Genomic DNA, 20,300 nt, shown 5'->3' on the forward strand with positions numbered 1-20,300 from the left:
AAAAACTAAACTCCCATGATGCATCGCGGTGGTCCGTTTCTAGCTTCCGGTCCTCAGAAGCTAGACGTTGCTAACAGACGTTGACGCAGATTTGTATACCTAATGTAATGTGTTAAAGAGACTTTTAAAACACATACAAAGACTTAGTTTATCCTTGGAGGGTGATTTATCCGTTAAACCGTGTTTTTGTTGCCTCCCGTTCTTTGTTCGTAGCTTTTTTTTACCACGTTGCTGATCGGTAAACATAAGTAAAGGGAAATTAGCGTGTTTAACGGCAGTGTTGTATCAAGGAGAAGAAAGACTGAAGAACCAGGACGAAGACGAGAGAGAGAGAGGTAACATCCATCCGTATGTGTCTAATTTTAATGACTTTGTAATCAGTTTGCCTATAGAGCCAACAGATCCACGGATGATGCCATCGCCACGGTCCTTCACACAGCTGTGAGCCACCTAGAAGGCCCAGGCAACTACATAAGGATGCTGTTTGTCGATTTTAGCACAGCTTTTAACACCATCATACCTGACATACTAGTGGAAAAACTGTCAAGCCTAGGTTTCCCCTCCATATTATGCGCCTGGATTAACAATTTCCTAACAGACCGTCCTCAGACAGTGAAAATAGGCCCTTATTGCTCCTCCACCCGCACCCTCAGCACTGGCTCCCCGCAGGGCTGTGTGCTGAGCCCGCTACTCTACACACACGACTGCTCTCCCACCCACCCCTCCAACTCCATTATAAAATGTGCAGATGACACCACGGTGGTCGGCCAAATATACAAGGGAGTCGGCATACAGAGACGAGATCCTGAAGCTGTCTGCGTGGTGTTCAGCTAACAACCTACATCTGAACACAAGCAAAACAAAAGAAATCATCATTGACTTCAGAAAGCACCGTCCAGAACACGCCCCCCTTCACCTCAACGGAGAGAGAGTGGAGAGGGTCTCCACCTTTAAGTTCCTGGGGGTTCACATCTCGGAGAGCCTTAGCTGGACAGCACACACCACTGCAGCAGTTAAGAAGGCCCAGCAGCGACTACACTTCCTGAGGGTGCTTCGGAGAAACCGTCTGAACAAGAAGCTGCTGGTGTCCTTCTACCGGGCGACCATCGAGAGCGTGCTGTCATACTCCATCTCTGGGTGGTATGCAGGATGCTCAGCTGCAGACAAGAAAGCCCTGCAGAGAGTGATCAGGATGGCAGAGAAAACCATCGGCTGCCCCCTGCCCTCTCTGGAGCTCATCTCCACCTCCCGCTGCCGCAACAGAGCTAACAAAATAATAAAGGACAGCTCTCACCCAGGTCACAGACTGTTCTCTCTCCTGCCTTCTGGGAGAAGATACAGGAGCTTCGACTCACGGACAAACAGACTCAAAAACAGTTTCTACCCCTGGGCCGTCAGGCTGCTTAACCACCACACATAATGCAATAACAGTAACCAGTCTCACACATACACACACTTTTAATGCACTTTTTATACTATTTTTACATCTATATTTTTAACTATTTATTCCCCCGTATGATTGTTTATGGTGTCTGTCCTATGGCCGTGTTTTTTGGTGTTCTTTATGTGTTTGTATTTTTTGCACACCGGGACAGAGTTGCACTCTGAATCTCGTTGTACTCTGTGTACAATGACAATAAAAGGCTTTAACTTAACTTTAACTACTGCAGGGTAGCTTGTGAATTTACTCCAGGTGGAACTAAAGTCTGATTTAAGAGTTGATTATATTTCACATAATTGATCCAAATCTGTGAAGTAACTAAAGGTTTGCAATACATAGTGGAGTCAAAGTACACCATTTACCTCTGAATTGTAGTGGAGTAAAAGTAGCATTAAATGGAAATAGTGTTGACAGACCTGCTGTTCAAGTGGCCGTGACAGACCTCACTTTTACCTCACCTACCTCTATTAAGCTTACCATTGATAACAAATGCTAAATTGGCTATAATTTGGTTTGATGGAAAGGATGTATGTCTCAATAATGTCTTACCAGACATGTGAAACTAGACAGAACATCCTGAACTCTTGACCTATGCACATTATTTATTTTAGAAGGTGCAAGCAAAGCATAAAAGTTCCAACCACAATTCTAGGAAGGCGTTGTGGTTTTTGACACCTTGACAACGGTTACAACGATTGAGGAGAACAATGCACACAGGATGAGAGCGAACTGTGTACAGACTTGATGATTTTAGGTCCAACATCCAGGAGCAACACATCTTAGAGACAATAGAGACACTTTTGTTAAGTTTGTTTCTGTTAATAAATTAAATGTGCACATTTTAAATTGAATTCTTAATTCTAAACATGACATTGAAATGTGTTTTGCTTTCATAACAATGTTCATATTCGCTTTTCTTAAAATTGCATATCATTACTATAGTCTTCATTTGTTTAATTGTAACTAAGATTAAGTAAGAATTGAACCTATGTGACCTCCTTCTCACTCAAAGATAGAAAAGGGGAAACCACCTGAGGCCTGTACGACGAAGCCGGATTTCCGCTTAGCGGGCTAACTTCAGGGAAAACTCTGGGTTTCCGGTCCTACAACGCTAGATCTCCATGGTAACTTATGCTGAGCGGGTAGCCTGGTCCGGAGCAGGTTAGGTTGCAGGCTAAGAGATAAACTCAGTGAAAGCACCGCCTGCTGACCAATCAGAGCTAAGTGTGCGGAGTTTAAAGCGATCAAGTCATATTACAGGATAGAGGAAATACAGAAAAACTGCCGTTGCAGGAAAGACGGCCGGCAAAAATCACAGACTGTGTGAACGTGAAAATTAATAGAATATCCCCTCCCATCTTCAGAGCAATCTGACTATTATAACATTAGTGTTAAGAAAGCTTACTTAAATATCTGCCATAACACAAGTAACCGGATCAGAGTAACATTATGTACAGTCCGCGGCACTGTGAGTGCAGACGTCGATGTGTCCCATTATAATTCTTATCACGTCATAATAAATCATATATTTCCTTATCTGAGTCAGCTTCTTGAGCCGTATCTGGCCGTGCAACACTCACAGTGTCACATACTGTATGCAGAAGTATTATTTTAAGCAACACATTAAGTTGACGAAACACTAGAGTCAAATGTAATGTGGCTTTTATCCTGGGTAAAGTGTTTAAGTCGTGGATGTTTAAAGTTTAACGTCTTCATATTTGACTAATATTAAAGTTAACTTTTCATTCAGGAAGTATGACGCGCTGCGCTGTCAGTACGCTTGTCCATGTTTGAGATTGGTCGAATGCTCCAAATACCACCCCTTTCATGTGAACGCGCACCTAACTAGATAGGACACGGCTGGCTTGAGCGATCCACTTGATAACCCGCGTCGTAGGACCGTTTAGCGAGAGCGCGTATGTTTTGGATTAGGCCAACCGGCTAACTCAAACATATCCAGGTTATGTTGAACCGGCTTCGTAGTACAGGCCTCTGATGCAGAGAGGGAGGAGGGAAGAGACTATAAAAGATGAGTGAAGAGAAAAGGGGGAGCTTGGGGGGACTTTTTTGAGGCTTGATTTTGGGTCTTGGGCTCTAGGGGGTTCACTTGGGAACCTGTTGCTTTTGTACTTTGACCTTGTAAAACTTTTGTTATTTTTTGGATCTTGTAAATCCTCTATATTTGTTAAAAACCTAAGAAAACCGGTTTGTACTTTGTACATTTCGACCCAATTCCTGGTCTCTTTGGTAGTCTCTGAAGGTATCTGCTTGGTCTTAGAGTAAGGTAAGAGCACCCTTCCTTGGAAAAGGCTGACTAGTTGTTAATTTGGACTTGAAATTGTTTAAGGGAAATAGAAACCCTGCTAAGGTTAAATTGTAGTTTCATATTGGTTACTGTGGTTGATGTGGTTTTGATTGATGCTGAAATATGACATGTGCTCTGCTGATGTGGGATTGTGGGTCCTGAAGCTGCCCTAATTACCAGGGAGTCTCCAAACGACACGGGGTTTCTCCTCCAGGGGCAGTTTAGATACTGCTTTGGGGTTCTTCCAGCCCACCAACACCTACTGCACTACACACTCTGTTTTGCTATCCTGGCAGTCGGACATCCAACGCTTTAGTGCCTGAAATAAGTGATACGACGGGCAGCTGGTGTTAGAGGCCACACTGTCAGTGCCCCCCTAAGAAGATTACGGTGATCTTGCATTTATATTCTGGGGAGTTTGTTCTAAAGGTAGGACGGCCGTTTTCCGGAGACTTATCAGCATCGGAGCTCGGAATCGGAGACGACCTAGATATCAACGTTGGTTGTATCGAAGTTAGATTCCTTTTCAATAGTAAAGTACAAGTACCTCTAAATAGTACTTGAGTACAGTAATTGAGTACATGTACTTAGTTACTTCTCGCCTCTGCTATTAACCTATATTTTGGTGTCTGTTGGTTGTATTGAGTTATCTTGTTTTGTGATTATTTCAGAGACACAGCCGGAGAAGGAGCACTGAGAGCAGCATGGAGGAGAACAAAAAGACCCCTGGAGCTCAGGTCAGTGTGCACCTCATCACAATATATTCCTAACACTGTTATCCCCAAATGAAAGATCACAACCTGTTTAGAAAATACAATATTAATGCACAATATGGTTGGATATAGGTTAGAACATTACTACTTACTGTGGTTAGAACGTTGCCATGTATTGACTGTGATTATAATGTTGCTGTATTTAAATTGTATTGATTTTTTACATGTATCACATTACAAAAACACAACCGAACATTCCCCAACATTATACATATGGCAGATTACAAAATAATGCTAAACAAATAAAAAAGTGTGCAGATACTAGAATCATCAGGTTAAAGTACAGACCAAGAATATAATTACATTTGCAAATTCAATAAAAGCACACCCACAAACAGAGCCGAGTACAGCTTACAATTCTCCAAATAGATTAACCAAATTCAAAATGTCCTCACAGTAGTTTAGCCTTTTCACTTGAACCTTCCATCACTTCTGCAATGTCCCCACTTTTTATAAATTCCAAAAACAATTACCAAATGGTGTAAAATTCAGAAGCTTTCTTCCTTAGTATATATGTGAGTTTCTCAAGAGCCAGACTCAAAGTTAAATTGTTAATAGAAACAAGACAACATTAGCCGCTTTCACACCGCGTACTTTGCCGTACTTATTGCCACAGCACTTATAACCGCAGGGCATTAAGTACCAATCGCGTTCACAACGCAGTACTTTACCCCGAGGGAAGATTACGCAAATGACCCGCTGACGTCACTTCGTCTTCTTCTGCTTTGGGTTTACTGGCAGGCCGCAAACAACTTCACGGCGTATACTGCCACCCGAAGTCCCCGGCCGGAAGTCCCCGGAGTTGGGGACTGGCTTCAGTAGAAGCTGCTGGGACTCCCAGCAGCTTCTACTGAAGCCTTCCGAGTAAATCGCCAGAACGCCGACACCTCCTCATCTCCACCGCTCCCATGTTTTTTTTGTGTTGCCATAAGTTAGTCTCTCTCCGTTGGTGCGCGGGGCTAATGCTAATAATGCTACTGCCAGCAAATACAAGATGGCGGCTTCAAAAAAGTTTTCAGAGTTATACGGGGCGTGGTTTGCAATTCGCCCAGCCAATAGAAATTGGTACTTTTTTCTCCCCAGGTTAGTACCACCTCTCTAGCAGGCTCTAAAAATAGGGGTAAAAGTTCCCGGCATTAAATAGTCTTTGCGGTGTGAACGCAACATAAGCGGTACTAACGGAACTAAACGGGAAAAGTACGGGGAAAAGTCCTGCGGTGTGAAAGCGGCTATTGGGGAGTCCCCTCTATATTTATGTGCTTCATGCCAGACAAACATTTTATTTTTCACAAACGGATTCATTGTTTTTTTCTTTAGATTTTCAGAAGGAGCAGAGTATAGAAAGCTATCCAGCATCAAACTCAAATCTTAACCACGGCAAATCAACTCCTCTTGAAAACCAAAACATTTTAGCCCTCAATTGTGCTGCCCAGTAGTGACTGAGAGTCTCGGCTTCCTGTTATTCCAAATACATTTAGAAAGTAGCTTTCTTATTTTAGAGAACAATGGATTGCTAGCGGGATTGATTGAAAAAGATATAGACATTTTGGCAATATACTCATCTTAATTATATGAATTCTTCCCACTAAGGATAGAGGCAATGTTGTCCACCTAGTGAAATCTCCTGGACTAGAGGTACAAAGGGAAGTGGCAAAATATGAAATAACCGGGAGAGAGAAAAAAGAGAGGAAACTGATTGCTGAAGCCACAAAGTGAGGTTTTAACAATCAGGGGGAGAGGGGGAGGGAGACACACACAAACACAACACGGCACGTAACACCCCCCCACATAAAACTACAGTTTGAACCGAAAACACCCAAGGCAGTCACCAAAACACACACCTTGTCCAGCTCACAAGCAGCCAACATGGGAGCGACACATGGAGAACACACATCACCCACAGAACACACATCCACACCGCTCCGAGCCAGGTCCACACCCACAGCTTCAGAGACGGGAACACCCACATCCACGGCACTCCCACAGACGGACGCTGAACTTAATGGCAAATCACCACTCTATCGCATTGCAACTGGGTGGCGCTCTTTTGGTTTAACTATAGACTGCTTGGAAGCTGCCACCTGCTGCTTGCTGCTCCAATAGGCGCGTTCACACCAAGTACTTTTCCCACAGTAGTTCATGAGAACTTTAGTTCATGAGAGTTCTTTTAGTTCTGACGAACTAAAGCAGATCGCGTTCACACCAAAATGAGTTCCTGGGGGTGGATTAGGCAAATGAGTCCTTCTTCTTCTTCTTTGGTTTTCCTGGCAGGCCGCAAACAACTTCACGGCGAGTACAGTAGGTGGCGGTATGCACCTTAAAGTTGCAATTCGCCAAAAAACCGAGAGAAGAAGAAAAAAAAATTCCGCTTCCGCTGTATGCTTCTGTTTACCTTCCGACCTCAGACACCGTAACGGAGTTATTTAAGCCAATAACTCAGCCACAAATACAGATCGACCATTCAAATGCAATAGACATGCTGAGTCGGAGGCGAAGGCGGTTAAGAAGCCTTAACAAAAGGATTAGACGACGAAATCACATGCGATGGACATGTTTCGCCGTTGTACAGCCGAGGATGATGGCCGTTATCACGCCCAAAGAACAGCAATGGTACGTTCATTAAATCACATTAATACTATCTAATGTAGGATTTATGGAGTTATGTAGGGCTAATTTGTGTCTTTGTATGTGTTCCAGATATGCGAATACTACGGAACTCTGGGTGAACAATAGAACGTCGGCCTGGTGGGAGGTGGTGCCAACGTACAGTGGATCAAAGATTTCCGAATGTCCAAGGGCTCTTTTCAACTCCTCTGTATTCGCCTGGAAGCAACGTTGTGGAGAGGCATCTGAACAGCATGGAAATTGTAAATTGACAATAAAGCTGATATTTTGTACAGTGCATTTGGTTCTCTTTTATTTACCAGTCAACAGACACAATTACAATAGTGCAGACACACCTTAGTGCAAAGATTAAATGTCAGTATCAAAACAGTACTCATACTGTATATTTGTATATTAATGAGTATATTATGTTAAATGTGTGTTAAAGACAATGGGATGAGGTTGAAAGCTCTTTAAAAACTTTTGTATACATACATGTTAACATACATGTTAAGCATGCACACCTGAAGAACTACGTTACACACACACAGGTTAGTCTGTGTACCGCTGCACTGCTGCTGGTTTAAACAAAGACAGTCATGATGCTAGTGCTGTGCATGTAGGTTCTCTTTTATTTATCAGCAGCAGATCAATAAGTGTCAGTAGTATCAAAACAATATAATAACAGTGGCAATATATATATAATCACAATAATACAAAATTAACTGTCCCAGGTGTAGGCAATTTGGGGTGAAGTGTCTTGCCCAGGGACACAACGACATCCTGACTGCAGTGGGGTTTGAACCTGTGCTCCCCTGATCCGAACACCAACGCACCAGACCACTGCACCACACGCCTCCCAACAAGTCATTGTACAGTTTATCAACGACAAGTTTTTCTTAATTTTTGTATTGAAGGCCTGTTGGATTTAATCAGCTCGCTTAGCACTGCCAGAAGCCCAGCCAGAAAGGTATTTTGTTGCTCCACCTCGATTCCTGGGCCTTGAGTGAATGCAGCAGCCGTTCGTCGTGCTCCTGTGGGGATTGCCCACAGTATTGAGTATGTAAGCTTTGGATAAAAGCGTCTAACAAGTGACATGTAATGATTCAAAAAGCTGTTGAATATTGAATAACAAACCAATGTGGTTTACTTGTTATCCACAGTTTAGCTGCTAAATGTTTTTTAGCAATGCTTTTCTTTGTGCTCCACATATCTAAATGTATAAAGTGTGTTTTCACCTCCGTTCCCTCCTGTTTGCTGCAGTATGGCAGCAGCGGTCAGAATGGTAGTCCTGATGGTGTCCGCTGACCGGGCACATGGTGTGGAGCTGCCTACTCTCAGCGGGGGGGAACTGAACGTGGAAACTGTGTTTCTCTGAGGGATCCTCCATGTAGTCTGAGAAGCCTTCTGAGGAAACAAGGTCAAACTATTTAGGATAATACAAGGAACAATGTTTAGGCAGTAAATAGAATTTCAATTACATTTCTACTTAAATGTGCAAAAATATTAGAACATCAGTCTTTGTGGCATGCAGGTAATCAACTGTTTAAGCTTTTACCATTAACATGTAGAATGAATGTTGCAAATTACTTGAAATTATAGCAACTACAATCTATTGTTTACCTCTATGCATTAGCCACAGAGGTAGCATTATGTCCAGCTAGCATGCTAATTGCTAACGTTATATTATCGTTTTATCCCGGAGGGGAAAACTAGTTTCTAATCCTGAGAGAAACACCTCGCCTGAAACACACGATTAGTGCCATGAGTTAGTGAAGCAAATTACAGAACATTGCACACTTATTCACAAGTCAATACGTGTTCATAGCGGGCATGGCTGAGAATAGCTAGCTAGCTAGATGTTGTTAGCCAGCTTGGACCTAACGTTAGCAAGTTCTAGCATGGCTAGCTCGATCTACTGAGCAAATAAAAGTACATCTAAGACCAGTATTGTGCAGATTAAAACAGTGCAGTGCATGTATTTTATTTTACCTTCGTAGTCGTCACGACATGACTTTGCCAGGTCTGCTAACTTTGCTGATCCACTGAAACTGCATGCAGTAGAAGCTTCTGAATGCCGCACTTCGCGTCCTCCGAGTAAATTGCCAGAAGCGCCGAGACATCCTCATCAATTCCACCGCTCCGATGATTTATTTAGTGTTGCTATAATAACTGCTTTCACAAAAGTAATCTCTTCGGGTAAACGAGCAAATACAATGGCCGCTTCCAAAAAAAAAATCAGAGTCAAACGGGCGTGGTTTGCATTCCGCACAGCCAATCAGACGTACGAACTATTTTCTCCCACGACAGGCCCTGCTCTGTAGCAGGGACTGAAAAGCGGGTCGGACGAACTCATTTGAGCTACTTTAGTTCCTGGGGCTTTTTGGTGTGAACGCAAATATATCGTAGTTCTGATGAACTATTGTGGGAAAAGTACACCAAAGTACTCCGGTGTGAACGCACCTATAGACCAGGGTTATGACAAAAAAAACAAGGCTTTTCTAGCTTGGGACCTGACACTGTAAAACTGGCACGGGGGACGTATGTGTCACGAGCTCTATGGTAAGAATCTCGCTGAGGGGGATCACGCTGAGAAAAAACGCTTTTGTGTACAAGTGCAAACTCATCTGCCAGAGTGGCAGACTGCTGAAGGGTAGATACTTTTTGCTCATTCAAATAGTATACAGTAGGGCTGTGCGATTATGGCAAAAATCATTATCACGATTATTTTGGTCAATAATTGATATCACGATTAGGCCTGTCACGATAATTAATTTTGTTGGACGATAAATGTTCCTGGAAATTATTGCGATAAACGATAATATTGTCGGCACCGTTGTAAGACCATTTTAGACCACTGACATAATGATAATATATAATAATAACTCAAGTACATCCTTTCAAACATAACTTTTTATTGAACATTCAACATTGCAAATGAAATGTGAAATAATATTAAAATTATAAATGATATATAATAAATAAAAAAAAGTAATTAAATTATAATTTAATTAAATCACACACAACCAAAACAATAAATTAAATAGACTCAGGCTGGAAAACAGAGCTCTCTCTCTATATCTATCTATCTATCTATCTATCTATCTATCTATCTATCTATCTATCTATCTATCTATCTATCTATCTATCTATCTATCTATCTATATATCTATATATATATATAAATAAATATGAGCACACATTGTCTCACAAGCAAAAAAACCCTCCTTAAAACAACAGTCAAGTGTACAGTCCACTGTCCATACAAAGACCCAGATGCCTCAACAGGCCATATCCAAATCTGTTTTTCAAAGTTTTCGAGCAAGGAACTCCAACATCTTTGATTGTAAACTGTCGGGAAGGTTGGGGCTCTCCATCTCCAGCTGCCGTGTTTGCTACCAGCTGGGAAAACGGAATGGGTAAGTTGTGTTTTAGATGTAGTTTAAAATGCGTGTTATTGCCTGCTTTTGTCGCTACCTTTTTTAAACAAATGCGACACACCGCCCGGCTCATTCAAGTCCGTAGGTTCGCCTCGTTGATTTGGCTTGAATCCAAAATACTGCCACACTGAAGAATCGAGATGTGTAGTTAGGTTTTGTTACCAATTCCATTTCACTTTAAATTCCCCGCGAGTAAGTCACACGTTGTCTCCCGCTTGTCGCTATATTATTAATTAGGCTGCTACGCTGCTGCACATGCACGTGGAGTGTCCTGACCTGGCTGTGTGTCAGCCCCGCCCCTCACAGCCTGAGGAGCCACAGCGCTCCTGGCTAAAATGCTGGTCACATCCTTATGTAAACGGCAATTTATCGAGCTCAGAAAAGTTATCGAGTCCATTTTTATTTATCGTACGATAAGTCAATTTATCGATTATCGCGACAGGCCTAATCACGATTATTAAATACGATTATTCATTGACTTTGAAAACGTCAATTTATTGAACTTTAAAACCAATTAAAATAATAATTTGAACAGTATCTGTTTAACTGTTGATTACCCTGAACGTATAATTCAACTGAAAAAGCAATAAATAAAATAAATGATAGATTTATATTTATATTTAAATAAATAATATCAAAATTATAAATACCAATAAAAAAAGATCAACAAATATTTTGGAGCGCACTTCAACAAGCTCCTAAACATATATAAATATGATAAATAAATTAGACTATAAAATAAATTAGATCAAATATGTTGCACTGCACTGTCACAACCTAGCAAAGCAAAATAATGGTTTTTTTCGATTATGTTTTTGTAATTGTGGCACGCCAAAATCGTAATTGCGATTTAAAAAACGATTAATTGCACAGCCCTAGTCTACAGTACGCTCGGGTACACAGTTTTTAAACTCCTCCAACATCATTAGCTCAAAACATTGAGGTAATATCACCAGCTTTACAAGCTCTACACCACCTGTCGAAGAGGATTTTCTTCTCCCTCGCAAAGTCCACATACGTCTGGCCAGGAGTTTTCTTCAGGCTGCGAAAACGCTGCCTGTAGGCCTCAGGCACAAGCTCATACGCCCTGAGAACAGTACCTTTTTAACTTTGTCATACACCAAACCATCCTCAACAGAAAGAGAAGAGCAGGCCTCCTGAGCCTTGCCGACTAGCTTGCACTGTAAAAGTATGGCCCACACATCTTCTGGCCAGCGCAGAACAGCAGCAATGCGCTCAAATGCACCAAAGAAGATATCCACTTCTGACTCACGAAAAAAGGGACCAGCTGAATGTTGCCACCAACATCAAAAGCAGCAGCAGAACCTGACAATGGTTGTGTACCCGAAGAGGTACCAACTGAAACTGTCTGCAGCTCTAGCTGACGCATCCTGTAAGCTGTGTCTGCATCCAACTTTTTGTAATCTCCAGCTCCCTGAGCTGAAAATCTTGCTCACGCTCCTCCTTCTCCCACCGTAGACGAGCTAACCTCACTTTCAACCTGGCATCTAATTTAGAACCAGTATGAGAGGACTCACTCAACACAAGGGAGGCCATACTAAACACACTACACACAAATTCATTTTCAACGCTCACACTCCTGCACTAGTCTACCACCATAGACCTACAGCTAACCACGTATAGCTTACTTGCAACTACTCACCAGCTACAATTAGACCACCTCACTCAGCAACAGGCAAATATATATGATGCTACACAAGCATTGACTCTTTCAAATAACAAGCTTCCCCAGATCTTGCCTACCACAAACTTACCTAACTATCTTCTGGAGCGTGCCGGGCTCGAGGCAACCTTGAAGGCACACATCAGCGGCCGAAACCCTGAAACACCTGCACCCAACAGGGACTAAATCCCCACCCAGGATTACCCCGAAAATAAAAAATAATAGAGTGCCTGAAGGAAGGACTGATTCAGCCCAGCTAGACACTCCCCTATCTAAACTGAGGAAGCTGTTCAACAGTAAGAGACCTCTGCCAATACTACACTTCTATACACTACTACTCACAACTAAAGACAATCTCAACACTACACAACAAACAATCAATTACTCACTCCTAAAACTCTAACACAGAAAAGACCTCCCCAAAACGCCTCGTTGGAGATTTCTCATTTTCCAATGTTTTCTTTCTGGGTATCGCTACACGGGGATACCCAGTAGCCACGCCCAGAGCTATGGCCGCACCCTCTGCCAGCCGAACATATACACTGTTGGAAGCTCAGGTTCAGTTCAAAACTGTATCCAGTCATGCCAACGAGGATCTGTTTCCTGTCTTGTTAGGGGAAATCTTTAATGTATGCCTTACGGACCGTCTACACAGCAGCGTTAAAAAAATCTTGGAGGTGGGCGTATCTGAAGCTTGGGGATTTTTTTGCGATCAACCAATCACATGAATCTCCCGCCCCCGAATCTCCCGCCCCCGATATACAAAGCAAAAAAGCCCGGTTCTTCTCCACTATTGCCAAAATGGATGCCGGTTTTGTAGCAAGGGTAGAACGTGTAGTAGCAAGGGTGAATTTAGTGTATGCAATGTCTCGCAGGAGGCCTAGTGTGCATCGCTTTTGGGTACATCCAATACTCCGAAAACGTCTGCAACGGGGGGAATACCACGTTCTGGTCCAAGAGCTCCGTCTGGATGACCACCTGTTCCAGCAGTATTTTCGGATGAGCAAAAATGTGTTCGACGAGTTGCTCGGAAAAGTGGGTCCACTGATCACAAAGGTGGACACCCATATGCGTGTGTCAATCGGACCCGCCGAGCGACTCGCCATCTGCCTACGGTACGTTTTGTGTATTTGTACTTCTTTCATCTGACTCTGTATAGAAAGAGAGAATGCATGCCATGGATGAATGATGACTGAAGTCTGTGATTTAGTTCAGATGGATGACATTAATTAAGATAGCTAGGTAAACACAGTATTGCTCCCCTGTGTACATGGCGTGTGTGTCTGTTGTCTGTGTGTGTGTGGGGGGGATCTGTGTGTGTCTGTGGTCTGTGTGTGTCTGTGTGTGTCTGTGATCTGTGTGTGTCTGTGGTCTGTGATCTGTGTGTGTCTGTGGTCTGTGTGTGTGGGGGGATCTGTGTGTGTCTGTGTGTCTGTGATCTGTGTGTGTCTGTGATCTGTGTGTGTCTGTGTCCTGTGTGTGTCTGTGGTCTGTGTGTGGGGGGGATCTGTGTGTGTCTGTGGTCTGTGTGTGGGGGGGGGATCTGTGTGTGTCTGTGGTCTGTGATCTGTGTGTGTCTGTGGTCTGTGTGTGTGTGGGGGGGGGATCTGTGTGTGTCTGTGGTCTGTGTGTGGGGGGGGGGGATCTGTGTGTGTCTGTGGTCTGTGATCTGTGTGGGTCTGTGTGTGTGGGGGGGGGATCTGTGTGTGTCTGTGATCTGTGTGTGTCTGTGGTCTGTGTCTGTGGGGGGGGGGGATCTGTGTGTGTCTGTGGTCTGTGTGTGTCTGTGATCTGTGTGTGTCTGTGATCTGTGTGTGTCTGTGGTCTGTGTGTGTGGGGGGGATATGTGTGTGTGTATATGTGTGTGGGGTCTGACATATATTTTTTTAATCATGTGTATATTTTTTTCTCAGGTACCTGGCAACTGGTGATTCATACAGGACCATAGCATTCAGCTATCGGGTCGGGCATGCAACAGTAGCTGTCATCGTCAAGGAGGTTGCGGGTGCCATCTGGACCACCCTGGTTGAGGAGACCATGCCAGTACCACAGCCGGAGGACTGGAGAGCCATCGCGGCTGGGTTTCAGGAGATCTGGAACTTTCCAAATTGCGTTGGTGCCGTTGATGGGAAGCACGTGGTGATCCAGGCTCCGGCAAATTCTGGGTCCCTCTACTTCAACTACAAGTCCACCCACTCCTTGGTACTGCTGGCTGTCGTGGATGCCCGGTACCTCTTCAGGGTAGTGGATGTTGGAGGATTTGGAAGGAGCAGCGACAGTGGGAGCCTGCGGAATTCGGCATTTGGAGAGAGCCTCAGAGATGGCAGTCTGCAGCTACCACCTGACACCGTCATCCCAGGAGCAGAGCGGCTGGGCCTTCTTCCCCATGTGTTTGTAGGAGATGAGGCTTTTCCGCTGCTGGACAACCTGCTGCGTTCATTCCCTGGACGTCACCTCACCCGTGAAAGGAGGATGTTCAACTACCGCCTCAGCCGAGCCAGGTTGGTGGTTGAATGTGCGTTTGGCATCCTCTCATCCCAGTGGAGAATGTTCAGGCGTGTCATCACCACCAGCCCGGAGGTAACAGAGTTGTGTTTGAAGGCCACCTGTGTGTTGCACAACTTCCTCCGCAGGAAGACGATAGGAAGGCGATCACGCACACCTCTTGCCGAGTCCACGGATGAAGCTACTCCAACCCTGTGTGATGCACCGAGGATGGGCTCCAACAATGCCACACGCAGATCCATCCAACTGCGGGAGACCTTCAGCTCCTATTTCAATGAGGAGGGTGCAGTGCCATGGCAGGCGAATGTGGTGTAGGGTCACCATTGTCTCCAAACCAAAAGCTCTTTTAAGAGCTACCCATATTTTCTTTAAAAAGCAAATATTCCAAATGAGCCATTTTAAAATCAAACATTCCTAATAAACATGTTTCTTGAATTGATATTATGATATGACTAACAACCTTTTTCCTTCAGTCCTGTTTTTAGTGATAAACCACTCATAATTACAACAGGTTTTCACCTGAACAATTACAGAAGACCGCACATTATATATCGACATACATGAAGCTTCTGGTATGTTGCAACTGACAAACCACATGAACAAGTCAAGACACAGTATAGCCATAACATACTTTAAATAACTTTTATTTATGTAATGTTGTGAGTGAAGTGTGTGATGAGTGTAAAAATATGTAATGTGGATCAGTATCAGTATCAGTATTTAATCTTCCTCCTGGTCTGCCTCTAATACCACCTTGTGGATGGCAAATCTGACTCGCAGCCTCTTTGCTCTCGACATCAGTCTCATGGTGGGCAAGAGACTCCTGAAGAATAACAGGTCCTCCTCCTCCTCCACCACCAATGGCATGGCCAGAATTGGAGCGACGGCAGACAGCAAATTATGTTCGAAGGAGGACATCTCCTTTGCCCTTTTCCTTTTCCCCCGGAACGAACCACTTGCATCCTCCTGTCCTGTCTCCCCTGCCTCTGCTGGCTGACTGGCTGGCTGACTGGCACCTGGCTGACTGCCTGGCTGACTGCCTGGCTGACTGGCACCTGGCTGACTGCCTGGCTGACTGGCTGGCTGACTGGCACCTGGCTGACTGCCTGGCTGACTGGCACCTGGCTGACTGGCTGGCTGACTGCCACCTGGCTGGCTTTCCTGGCTCTCTTCTCTTACCAGGGTGGATGGAGGCAGGGTTTGCCGGGGGACATTGCTGGACGTCTCGCGGTAAATCATGAATGGGTTTAAAAAACTCATGATTGCCGCGAGACGCCAGGGCTTGTATCCCCCTGAAGACCCTGCACCGCTTCTTTTAGCCTCCTTCTCCTGTTGCTTCTCCTTCCTGTACCTGTCCCTCAGTGTCTTCCATTTTTTTTTGCACACTTCCTCTAATAAAATGAAATGAAAGAATACAGTTCATTTCTTTAATTTACAACAATTATTCCTCCATTAATGAAAACCAAATCCCTTTTATCACTGTCAATTGCATAAAAGGTTTTACATGTCACACTTTATCAGAATCAAAATCAGAAACAGGTTTATTGCCAGGTAAGTTCGCACATACTAGGAATTTGACTTGATGTCATGGGGCATATATAAAAAACAAGAAATCTAATATAAAACACAATGTTTTACACCGTAATAAAATACAGTTAAGTTGCAATAAGATAACAATTAAATAAAGCAGTAATTTACATGGAAATAGAATGCTATGAATGCATTTTTGCATATAAACTAAGAAATGTGAAATCAGAATATGTGCAGAAAGGAGTATGACATTGTGTGCATTAATGTGATGTTAATGGAGGGCTATGATGAACATTTATGAGATTAATGTCTGGTGCTATTTTATGCTACATTCCATGCTGGCTAAATATACTGTCTATGCTTGCTAGCGATGTTAAAACGAAGTAAACTGGATCTAAAATCCCCAAACAGGCGAAAACCTACCAGTTTCACCCACTGTCTCTGCCACCTCCCTCCATGCCTGGTTCCTCCGGTTTGTATCCCGGTAGGTGAACAGAGACTGATCATAAAGCACCGGGTGATTTGCTACCACAACAACTAACTTTTCCTCCATTTTGTCAATTTTGTTAGGAATATAGAAATGAACTGCGGTATGTCTCTCCCAGCATACACGCCGTTTGATTGGCTAGAGCTTGAACTGTCAGATTTGCGTACACGGGATTTGATTGGCTGACGCTTCCACCTCAGCCTCAAAAGTTGAACATTGTTCAACTTTCAATCCTGAAAATCCTGAAAATCTCCGCTCTGCTGCCCACAATGCAGTTCGGCGAAAAGTGAGGCAAAGTGACGTCACCCCATTCAAAGTGAATGGGCAGAAGCGTTTCAAGATTTTTTTAACGCTGCTGTGTAGACGGTCCGTTACCGAGGGCAGAACCACGACAAAGTCAGTGGTTGAAATTCCTTGTTAACACTGTTCCTTCAGATGTTCGAGCCGGTATTGTACTGTGCGTGCGGCATTTCACGGACCAAGGCTTCACAAACCTTGCAGCGATTCATGCCGAATATGCACAGCGTAGGACACTGAAGGACGATGCTGTTCCTACTTTGTTTGGACCAGCGGGAGATTCGGGTACACAACCTGTAAGTATTCATTGTTGTTTGTGTATTTATGATGTGTTTAAAACAAACAAGGTATATCTACCACGACTGTTTAAATGGGTAAACGTTTTTCGGGCTGCTAAGCCATTGACACAGTGCTAACTGGGCTAACTAAGTTGCTAGCGTTTCCATATATCAACTCCAATGTTAGCAGATGGCCTTACATGTATCTCATAGCAGGAGAATGTCTGCGTTCACACACGAAATACTCATAGACAGTATACTCCGGGTGATTTGCCGTACGGTCAGTCGCGAAACGTAATTACATTATAGTTGGTGTTCCGAGCGTGTATGCTACCGAGCTAAACAAGAAGGCTACCAAGAGCTAGACATGCTAGGGAAAACATTGTTTTTATCCCAGCTACAATGAATGACCGAACGTGGCAGACTACCCGTATAAGATTGCAATTGTAAACATGTTCTTGCTAGCCTAATATGAACCACTAGCTGTTGTTCATAGTAGGTTGGCATAATACACTGAACAACTAGCAAACGTAGGTTAGCATATTAATCTAGCTGGCAAGCTAACGAACCTAAAACAACTAAGTTTCTCTAATATTTTGTGATTTGCATTTGATTTCGTCCAGCCAGATCAGGAAACTCCTAGCGTATCCGGCGGACAACACATGACGGGATGACTACTCTACTGCCTCGTCCTAAAAATCCCCAGCACCAGCTTACAAAGCTGCGATAGTCAACATGCTGAAAACGCCTATATGGGGAGGAATGGATGATTTACAGTGTATATATGTATATTTATACATGTTCATTTTGTACATTTCTAAAAAATAAAGTTGAATGGAAATACTTAGTAGCCTTTCTTCCCTGAATTATTTGCTCCTATAACATATCATTCATATATAGCAAACCATGATTTGATTTTTCATCAAACACAGTAGTAGTTTATTACAGGTAAAAATAACTTGAGAGTCTGAGTTCGAAATATATCTCAAATAATGTATGCACTGCCATTTCCCAACATAAACATTACAGTCTGCAATTAAACGGTTGTCTCCTGTGTGCTCCACTTCCTACTTGGCGCTCCGGTAACTTTCTCGTGTGAACGAGATACAGTATCTTTTTTTCAAATGCAAAGTCCTTTCGAGTCATCTGTCTCAAGCTTAAGTCAAGTCTCAAGTCATGAATACCAAGTCAAAGTCAAGTTGAGTCTTTTATCAATGTTAGTCAAGTCCAAAAATATGCGACTTGAATCTGACTCGAGTCAAGTCATGTGACTCGAGTCCCCCACCTCTGGTATATACTGTGGTTTGAATGTTGCCGTATTACTGTATCAAATATAATAAAAAAAACAGTTAGTACAAGTAGTATTTTGTGAGTTTTTATTGTGTTAACTCTATACGTGTTTATGCTTTTTAGATTGACTTTCTCTCTTTCTCTGTCCGTCTGTTTTAGAAACCGAAAAGAAGAGAGAGACGTCACAGCTGTCAGCAATGTGACAAATCCTTTACAAATTCTGGAAATTTAAAGCGCCACCTGCTTATTCATACTGGAGAAAAACCGTACAGCTGTGACGAGTGTGGCCAAACGTTCACTAGATCAGGTGATCTCAAAAAACATTGCCGTATTCACACAGGAGAAAAACCATACAGCTGTGAAGAGTGTGGCCAAACGTTCACTCGATCAGGTCATCTCACAATACATCAACGTATTCACACGGGAGAAAAGCCGTACAGCTGTGAAGAGTGTGGGAAAACGCTCACTACATCAGCTGATCTCAAAATACATTGCCGTATTCACACAGGAGAGAAACCGTACAGCTGTGAAGATTGTGGGAAAACGTTCACTACATCAGGTGTTTTCAAAAGACATTGCCGTATTCACTCAGGAGAAAAGCCATACATCTGTGAAGAGTGTGGGCAAACGTTCACTCAATCAGGTGTTTTCAAAACACATAAACGTATTCACACAGGAGAAAAACCGTACAGCTGTGAAGAGTGTGGGCAAACGTTCACGAGATCAGGTGCTCTCAAATCACATCTACGTATTCACACAGGAGAAAAACCATACAGCTGTGAAGAGTGTGGGAAAACGTTCACGAGATCAGGTGCTCTCCTAACACATAAACGTATTCACACAGGAGAAAAACGGTACAGCTGTGAAGAGTGTGGGAAAACATTCACTCAATCAGGTGCTCTCAAAACACATCTACGTATTCACACAGGAGAGAAACCTTACAGCTGTGAAGAGTGTGGGCAAACGTTCACGAGATCAGGTGCTCTCAAAACACATCAACGTGTTCACACTGGAGAGAAACCTTACTGGTGTGAAGAGATGCTGTTTTCACCCTAACCCATCATGTATTTTCCTAAATCTGACTAACAGTTTTTTATTTTCTAACCATCGTTCACACTATGCCAAAACAAGGCCACAGCGATGCTGTTTCTCCCCATTTAATTAAAATCATTGTTCTACTATGCTGTGTTTCAACCATGGTTTTCTAATAGTCTTGTTATTCCTTTTATAACATATTATATGTCCAGGATTAAACTGCTAGCCTCGTTAAGTTGCATCGGGTAGTTTCTTGAATAATCTGTTTGGTCAATGAAATGTTGTGACTTAAACTTTGATTGGGATGTTTTGATAATTCCTGTTGAGTTGGCATTCTGTTCTGGGCAAAAAAAACAATGATGAATTTATCCAAATAATATTCCTGATGTTTTCAGTTTGATTCTCTTCTCTTTTGTTTAAATTATCAGAATGTACCAAACTAAAAAAGGCCTTAGAAACAGACTCACATCCCTGCATATTTGTGTTTTTCAGCACATTATACCCACTTAACAGGAAGAAACTCAGCTAACTAACTGTTACGTGCCGTAGTGTCGCCTCGAGCCCGGCACGCTCCAGAAGATAGTTAGGTACGTTTTGGTAGGCAGGATCTGGGGAAGCTTGTTATTTTGAA

At 43.1% G+C, this 20,300-nt stretch overlaps 2 protein-coding genes across 2 annotated transcripts in view; one reads left to right on the forward strand and one right to left on the reverse strand.

The window, feature by feature from the left end:
• Window positions 1–20,300, reverse strand: part of LOC117477332 (zinc finger protein 208-like) — a 416,861-nt gene that overhangs the window by 280,227 nt on the left and 116,334 nt on the right.
• Window positions 5–20,124, forward strand: LOC117477348 (zinc finger protein 479-like). The gene is made up of 3 exons (XM_034124041.1): window positions 5–335; window positions 4,420–4,483; window positions 18,794–20,124. Exons 2-3 carry the CDS (start codon window positions 4,451–4,453, stop codon window positions 19,688–19,690), a joined length of 930 nt encoding a protein of 309 aa, XP_033979932.1. The 5' UTR covers window positions 5–335; window positions 4,420–4,450; the 3' UTR covers window positions 19,691–20,124.

The sequence above is a fragment of the Trematomus bernacchii genome, unplaced genomic scaffold, assembly GCF_902827165.1.
Source record: "Trematomus bernacchii unplaced genomic scaffold, fTreBer1.1, whole genome shotgun sequence".
Taxonomy (NCBI): domain Eukaryota; kingdom Metazoa; phylum Chordata; class Actinopteri; order Perciformes; family Nototheniidae; genus Trematomus; species Trematomus bernacchii.